Source organism: Rhinatrema bivittatum, unplaced genomic scaffold (genome assembly GCF_901001135.1).
Source record: "Rhinatrema bivittatum unplaced genomic scaffold, aRhiBiv1.1, whole genome shotgun sequence".
Taxonomy (NCBI): domain Eukaryota; kingdom Metazoa; phylum Chordata; class Amphibia; order Gymnophiona; family Rhinatrematidae; genus Rhinatrema; species Rhinatrema bivittatum.
In genome coordinates, this window is record NW_021820389.1 from 267074 (window position 1) to 275203 (window position 8130).

The 8130-nt window shown below is 54.0% G+C and overlaps 1 protein-coding gene across 2 annotated transcripts; it reads left to right on the top strand.

Moving 5' to 3' along the window:
- Positions 1-2043: 2043 nt before the first annotated feature.
- LOC115081602 (major histocompatibility complex class I-related gene protein-like) lies at positions 2044-7281 on the top strand. Of its 2 annotated transcripts, none has more exons than XM_029586027.1 (5): positions 2044-2163; positions 3538-3810; positions 4730-5024; positions 5590-5751; positions 6814-7281. In XM_029586027.1, the coding sequence occupies exons 1-5, from the start codon at positions 2103-2105 to the stop codon at positions 6857-6859; spliced, it is 837 nt and encodes a 278-aa protein (XP_029441887.1). In that variant the 5' UTR covers positions 2044-2102; the 3' UTR covers positions 6860-7281. The 2 variants fall into 2 exon arrangements, with proteins under 2 accessions (XP_029441887.1, XP_029441888.1); XM_029586028.1 differs by having other exon boundaries at positions 2045-2163; positions 4730-4963.
- The last annotated feature ends 849 nt before the right edge of the window (positions 7282-8130 follow it).

Genomic DNA, 8130 nt, shown 5'->3' on the forward strand with positions numbered 1-8130 from the left:
TTATGTTCTTATGTTCTTAAGATCAACGTCACGCGCAAAGCAACTGTTTTGCAGAGATTTTAATGTTAGGTAATTCTGAATCATCCGATTATTAATACGCTGAACATTCTCGGATGCAGCAACAGGTACGGGAAAAAATATAGCTGAAATCATCAGCATGTATTTTAAATTGTATTTCATATTGCTCCAATAGAAGACACAGGGGCCGCAGATGGACATTAAAAAGCCGCTGTCGACAGTGCAGGGCCTTGCGGCTCTCCCCAGGATAAATCTAACCAAATCTGACTGCAGCCCTGCAGAACTAACTTGTTGCTGTCTGTCTCTGTCTTTCTATAGGAGCTAAACCAGTCACAGACAACGCCTTCAATACCTATTTCTTGTAATGGCTGCAGCCATGGGGTATGGGAGACTATCAAAGGCTGATGATTCGTCTATCACAGCCTCTCGCTTATCACGTTCTTGTAATGGGTAAGAGAAGAGTCTCAGTGCCGTGTTTTAATCTAAAACTAAGGATGGGCAGTTCCGGCCCCCGAGGGCCGCAAACCGGTCGGGTTTTCAGGATATCCCTCATGAATATGCACGGGAGAGATCTGCGTGCACTCTGCCCCCAATGTATGCAAATCTCTCTCGTGCATATTCATGAGGGGTATCCTGAAAACCCGACCGGTTTGCGGCCCTCAGGGGCCGGAGCTGCCCTCTCCTGATCTAAACCCACATTAATCTGAGTGAAGGATATTATCCTCATTTAAACGGTCTGAGAGCCGAGAGTGGACTGCCTTCTCCAAAAGCTCACTCACTGTGGGCAAAGCAGAGATAGGGCAGTAGCTCGCTGGTGAATCTCCCGGCATGTTCCCTTTTTTTTTTTTTATAAATAGTTGCCTTTTTCAAGGCCGGTGGAAGTCTCCCCTCTTGCAATGATAAATTAACCAAGGCAGACAAAGAGTTTCTATAAACTCTCCTCTTACCCTACATAATGAAGAAAAAAAAGGAGAAGGATCCAGAGAGCAAGGCGAGTTCTTAACTCGACTCGTAAACTTGTCAGTGTCGCTCTGCCCTACGTGCTCCACGTCTAGCCACCCGGGGCCCATCTCTGAGACTGAAGCAGCAGTACCACTGGGAGACCACCCCCCCCCCCTTCCTAGAGTGGTTCATCCTCCAGAAGGTCGGCTCGTAGAGTGAGAACGACTTGCAGTGACTCCTTGCCACGCTCCCGGGCTCTGTCTGAAAGGTCCTCAATTATCTCAAAACAACTCCTGAGGTCCATTGGCAGGGTGCAGACGTTTGCATCCCCCGGTTGAGAGGGGCGAATCTTCAGACAGGTTTAATGAGTTTGAAAAACGTTCTTCTGGTAACGGGGACTCAGTGGGGACCCCCCCCCCCTCCCAGCCAGCGTGGCCCTGGAGAGCGTGTGTGTGTGGCGGGGAGGGGCGATGATTCTGGAGGTCACAATCCGGGGGGAGGGAGGGGGCGCCACGGGATCTGATGGGTTGCTGGTACTGCAGGTGAGGGGTGGGGACCCCTCCATACTGGGTGGGTCACCCTCTCGTTTCACGTTCTTTGGTCCCAGGAATGTCTTGGGTGAGTGTGTGTGTGTGTGTGGGGGGGGTCACTTCTCATTTCCCTGCCCCCCCTCCCTCCCTCCCCATGCACACCTCCTTCCAAAATGCTTGGGGCTTTCCTGCTTGTACAAAGGCGAAACGACCTGGTTCTACCCCACCCATTGATGGGGGAGGAAGGACTCGGAAAATTATCCCTCTCCTGACTCCGTTTTACGGAGGACACGTTTTGATTTCAGGGATTCCAGGTGACAGCTTGCAATCTGTGCCAACACCCAGGTAAGTGGCTCTGCCGATCGCACCTCCTGCATGTCTCTACCTATCTTTTTTTTTTTTATTATTAGATAATTGCTGTTTGGGTTTATCAGTGCCAGCAGCAGCAGCAGAAGTGCCAGTGCCCGGCTGCTCTCTGCCGCACCATCCTGTGCTTCGGGACAGAGCTGCAGCCGGCGCCCGGAGCTGGCACGGGGGGGGGGGGGGGGGGACCCTTGCGGTGCCCGCTGTAAGCGGGTGTCAGTGATCGGAGAGGGGACACCTGAGCCCGGGATGTATCCGCTGTTGCTGCTGCTGCTCCTGAGCAGCCTCTGTGCTCGGGGAGTGTTGTCTGGTGAGTACCAGGGGGAGAGGAGAGTCTCGCTGTAAAATGTCAGTGCCCTGTGCCAGCTCGTGAAGAGAGAGCGTGAGTAACCCCACCAGGCAGGCTTTACAGTAATGGAGGTGAACTGATGAGAGACTGGCAGGGGAGTTGGTGGGGGGGGTTCCTGCTCCTGCAGGCGCTGGTGGTGCATGAGGGTACAGAAGGAAGCTTCCTGTTATCCGAGCATCCGGATCTTTGTAGGGGTTGCTCTGGGTCTAGCAGCCCAGAGCTCCCCCCTCCCCCCCCCCAGAATTTCTTCTCTCTCCCCTGCCCATGCCCACCCCCACCCCACCAAGAAAACTTCTATCAGGAATTGTCTGAGATATTTTAAGAAGCTGTGCTGGAATTTTGCAGGGCTCAGCCACCTCGGGAACGCATTGCTCATTGCTCCCATCTGGCATAATTCATTTTAGTTTTTCATGGATTTATTTCGGTGCCCGTTGGTACTCTTCTTCCCCCCCCCCCCCCCCCCCCCTTTCTCATTCTCTCTCTCTGGCCCTCTCTGGTTCGTCTCTCACGCCCTCCTTGTCTCTCTCCTTCTCAGCCAGCGGGCGACTCCATGAGATATTTGTCTGTGTTTCAGTATTTGTATTGGGGGATATGTGCTGAGCACATCTGGTAGTATATCTCTGTGTTTGTGATTAGGGATATGTGCTGAGCACATCTGGTTGTATATCTCTGTGTTTGTGATTAGGGATATGTGCTGAGCACATCTGGTTGTATATCTCTGTGTTTGTGATTAGGGATATGTGCTGAGCACATCTGGTAGTATATCTCTGTGTTTGTGATTAGGGATATGTGCTGAGCACATCTGGTTGTATATCTCTGTGTTTGTGATTAGGGATATGTGCTGAGCACATCTGGTTGTATATCTCTGTGTTTGTGATTAGGGATATGTGCTGAGCACATCTGGTTGTATATCTCTGTGTTTGTGATTAGGGATATGTGCTGAGCACATCTGGTTGTATATCTCTGTGTTTGTGATTAGGGATATGTGCTGAGCACATCTGGTTGTATATCTCTGTGTTTGTGATTAGGGATATGTGCTGAGCACATCTGGTTGTATATCTCTGTGTTTGTGATTAGGGATATGTGCTGAGCACATCTGGTTGTATATCTCTGTGTTTGTGATTAGGGATATGTGCTGAGCACATCTGGTTGTATATCTTTGTGTTTGTGATTGGGGGATATGTGCTGAGCACATCTGGTTGTATATCACCATGTTTGGGTGTTTGTGATTGGGGGATATGTGCTGAGCACATCTGGTTGTATATCTTTCTATTCAGGTGTTTGTGATTAGGTGATGCAGGTTGATAACATCTGGCTGTAAATCTCTTTTTTCAGGTGTCCACACCTATCAGGTTATGCAGGGCTGTAATGTGACGGAGCACAACACCACTGTCGGTTTTTACAGGAGTGCGTTTGACATGGAAAATTTCCTGCACATCAACACAACCTCCATGAACTGGACGGCGGAAATGCCGCAGGCTGAGGCAGAAGTAGAGGCCCGCAATGCTAACTGGACCATAACTCAGCAGGAACTGAAGAATCTGGACATGTTCTGTGACTACGCCAAATATTTAGCTTCATTTGCGAATCAGACACTGCAACGAAAAGGTAAAGGCAGAGAGAGGGGACAGCGGGTGTTTAACAAATATTTCTGTTCTGTGTTCACTGTGTTAAGGCCTGGATCAGGACCACATAAAGCAAACACAAATAAGATCGGAGGCGAGGTAATCAATTTCAAGAACAGTGAGGATCTACCTAAACTGAAATGAGATAAAGTGACGGGGCCGGATGGGACACATCAGTGGACTGCAAGATCCCAGGCAGCCTGGGTTTTACCAGAGTTCAATCTTGTCAGAGGAACCTGATCAATTTCTTTGATTGGGTGACCAGAGAGCTGGATCAGGGGAGAGCGCTAGGTGTAGTGCATTTGGATTTCAGCGAGGCCTTTGACGCGGCTCCGCACAGAAGACTTATAAATAAATTGTGCATCCTTAGTATGGATCCTAGAGTGAGTGACCGGGTTAGGAAGTGGCGGAGTGGGAGGCGACAGCGGGCGGTGGTAAAGGGAGGTTCCTCTGAGGAGGGGGGGGGGGTCACTAGCAGGCTGCCTCAGGGATCGCTCCTTGTTGAGAGCGACATAATGGAAAGGTTTGTCTTTCTGCTGCTGATACCAAACTCTGTCACGGGGTGGGCAGCCAGGAAGGAGTGGAAAACGCGAGGAGGGATCCAGCGAAGCTGGAGGAATGGTCTAAGGTCCAGCGGCTCAGATTTAATGCAGTTCCGGGGGGGGGTGACCGTGACCTGGCCTCGGGGCCGTCCTTAGAGGGGGTCACCCGGGGCCCCGTGCCGTCACGGCGGCCTCACCCCGGGCCCCACCGAGGCATCTCGCCCTCGCCTTTATAATTAACCCCTTCAGATCTGAACACCCGCCCCCCCCCCCCCTCCTTCCAGTGCACGCGTCGTGTTTCCCTTTCCCTTTCCCCGTCTCATCGCGTCTCTCTCTCTCTCTCTCTCCCCTCGCCTGCAGAAAAGCCCAGAGTGCGGGTCACGGAAAGGCGGCTTTCCAACGTCACCATGTCCGTGTACTGCCGCGCCTACGGGTTCCACCCCGGCCTCATCCGGATGACGTGGCTGAAGGACGGAGCGGAGACGCAGGCCAGGCTGGCGCCGGAAGACGTCCTGCCCAGCCCCGACGGGACGTACCAGGCCTTCGTCTACCTGTTCATCGTATCCGAGACCCCAGCGAAGGGCCACCAAGATGGTACAGGCCCCTGGCCCCCGACACCCAAACCCTACTCAGAGAGGCTCGGGACCCTCAAAACGTAACTGCTGGAAGAGGCCGGGAGTGGGGGTGGTGGTGGTGGGGGGGGGGAGTATGATAGAAACATGGGGGCCCCTCTGTTCTGTACCCCAACTCCCGGTCAGGCCCACTCCCAGCCTTGCTTCGTGGCCCCTCTGTTCTTCACCCCCAGCCACGGCACGGGAGGGCCCTTCTGCTCGCCAGGCTGTGAGTTTCCCGGCAGACTCCTTGCTTCTAGATTTTTTCACCCCCCCATCCCACTCCCACAGGGGCCTGTGGGAGCCAGGGGCAGGGCAGGATCAGAGCCCGCTATTACCATCACGGGTGCCAGGTGCTCTGGGACCTCCAGCGCCCCCCCCCCCCCCCCCCCCCCGGGTTCTGCCTCCACGTCGTGAGTCTTTCCTCTCGGCTGCAGTGGATGTGGGATGGGGATGTGGGAGGCAGATCTGGTACGAGGGGTATTCAAGCACCCCCCCCTCCCCCCAGAGCTGACACCTACGCCTACCATTACAATAAGGTTAACGTACAGACGGGTCTCGGGCGATGATGTCTCAATGCCGCGTCCCACCTCCTGTCTCCTGTTGCAGAGAGAGCACCGAGGACGGAGCCATCACCGGAGCCGGGGAAAGGCACGGGAACAGCACAGCAGGGCCTGTCCACGGGAGGCATCATCGGCGTGGTCGTAGCTGTCGTGGTTTTTGTGTCTGCCCTGACGCTGGGGCTGGTCAGCTGGCAGAAGAGGAGGAGAAGTAAGAGAGGGAGGGGAGGGGGGGAGTCTTTCACCAGTGGGGACCAGAGAGGGGTCCGGGGGAGGACTATCCGCGGGAAACCCCTCCCCCTAACCGTGCAAAAACTGTGCCTTGTATTTAACCACTGCCCGCACCATAAACGTGCTCCAAAAATACAGGCAGCTTAGCAAAAAAATGTCAAAGTCAGGTTCAGAATCTCTCTCCCCCTTTCCTCACGGCGAGGCTTCCTCTCAACGCCTTCCCTCCCCAGTTTTCCATGCCCCCAGCCTGGGTCTCTCCCCGAAGGCTTGCGAAGTTCCCCGACGCTCTCTCCTCGCACGTGGGACGTGGCAGCGGGTGGCACCTTAAACCTCTCCAACCAGCGTGGACGCCTCCCTCTACCCAGAGACCCCATCCTCAGAGACCAGCCCGGACCCTCACGGGACACCTCCCTTTATTAGGCTGGAGCCCCCCTCCCTCCTCGGTGCCCTCCAGTCGAACCCTCCAAACTGGAAAGTTCCGCACCGCGGCACGTCAGCCGCCATCCCCTCCTGGAACCTTTGCTACCTAATGTGCCGCCCGGTGGCCACGTGGGCCTGCGTTCTGCCTCTAGATGATGTCACCGCCTTAAGGCGGAATGGGGACGTGCCACGTGGGGGGTCAAGGCGCGACCGGATTTCAACGCCGCCGCGAAGCCTCCAGCCGTTCTCGGAGCGGCTTGAGGCCGGCGCCGCGCAGCCGCCGGCCTTCTCGCGGTCTCAGACCAGAGCCCGAGGACGGGGAGCTGCGCGGTGCCGGCAGCAGCAGCAGATCCGGGGCCTGCCGGGGGACATCAGAGCGGCGAACGAGGTTTGCTGGGGTGGGAGGCTGGAGGCTGGGCTTGCTGGGCAGCAGCAGCAGATCCGGGGCAGCAGCAGCAGATCCGGGACACCCCCCCCCCCCGGTATTCTGCTGCTCCTGAGGGCGTGCACGCGGTGTCATCAGAGACTCGGCCCCCTCCTGGTAGTTACAGTCGTCGGAGACTTTAAGGAAAGCTTTTCGACCTCTGTTTCAGAGCTCACCCTGTGGTTTTGTCTTTTTCAGCGGAAGCCTTCGGAGAGATGTTTTCCAACACCTGAATCTGCTGTAACCCCCAGGACAGGAGCTCATCCCTTCTGCCTTCGATTGCCACGGAAATGACTCTGGTGTTTAATGTCTTTTATCTCCCACTGACTTGGGTACCCATTTGGACTGTAAGCTCTTTGGGGCATGGACTTCTACCCGAATACTTATTACCACTGTACAGTGCTGCATTCGTCCCGTAGTACTGTAAAACAATGAGCATTATTATTAAATCTTCAAGGACCCTCCCCACGTCCCCCAGCAGCCTGCCACACGGCTGGCATGACCTGATGCGGGGGGTGGGGCGCCCATGGATCCGTGACTCCTAAGGGTGGCCGGAGTCTCCTGCCTGGTTATTGTACACTGGGGAAAGTTTTTAGCTGTCATAAAATAGTCCCTCCCATGCAAGGAGCGGAAGGATACATGATCACACCCTTACGGGGGGGGGGGGGGGGGGGTGTGAACCGAGCTCACAGGTGGAAGAGTAAGAGCCAGCCCAGCGACCTGATTGGCTGACTGTCTGCGGCGCAGTATAAAAGCACACGGGTCCGTGAGGATTTTTTTTTTTTTTTTTTGGTTTAAATTCTCTATTTCTCGAAACGTCAGGCACAGGGATAACGATTTCAGGGTCAGAGCAGAGCGAATACAGTCTAAGAATTTAAACAAATAAAAGATTACAGCTTATCGTCTCTTGTTTATAGCGTAGGGAAGGGTCAGTTTATGCCACCCCGCGCACAGCGGTAAAAGTCTTCGTGCCTGCAGAATTTGCCGAGAATTTGCAAATTGAGGGCTCATGCACGGCAGGCAATCGGCCGAACGTGCGCACATTATGCCATGTAAAGTTGCAACTGATCTTTGGAGGGCGTAGCGTGCGGGGGAGGGTTGTTGGGTTTTTTTTAACTCACACACAAAATTTTTTAAAATGAGACATGCGTTCCGCCCCCCCTCCCAGACGCCTCTCCCCTTTGTGTGTAAAAGCATGCGCATACCACGGGTGTGCACGTAATATTACACGTGTATTCATTTTTTAGTTCCTTCAGTACCCTAGGATGCATACCATCTGGTCCAGGTGATTTGCTACTCTTTAGTTTGTCAATCTGGCCTGCAACATCTTTCAGATTCACCATAATTTGGTTCAGTTCATCCGAATCATCACCCTTGACAACCGTCTCCGGAACTGGTATCTCCCCAACATCCTCATCAGTAAACACGGAAGAAATGAATTAATTTAGTCTTTCCGCAATGGCCTGATCTTCCCTAAGAGCCCCTTTAACCCTTTAAATGAATCTGGGCAATAAG

What these genes read in the sequence shown, in the direction of transcription:
- LOC115081602 (XM_029586027.1), top strand. Translation starts at nt 2,103, where the DNA reads ATGTATCCGCTGTTGCTGCTGCTGCTCCTGAGCAGCCTCTGTGCTCGG. An exon ending in TGCTCGGGGAGTGTTGTCTG is followed by an intron (nt 2,164 to 3,537) that starts GTGAGTACCAGG and finishes CTCTTTTTTCAG; the next exon opens with GTGTCCACACCTATCAGGTT. An exon ending in TCAGACACTGCAACGAAAAG is followed by an intron (nt 3,811 to 4,729) that starts GTAAAGGCAGAG and finishes CCTCGCCTGCAG; the next exon opens with AAAAGCCCAGAGTGCGGGTC.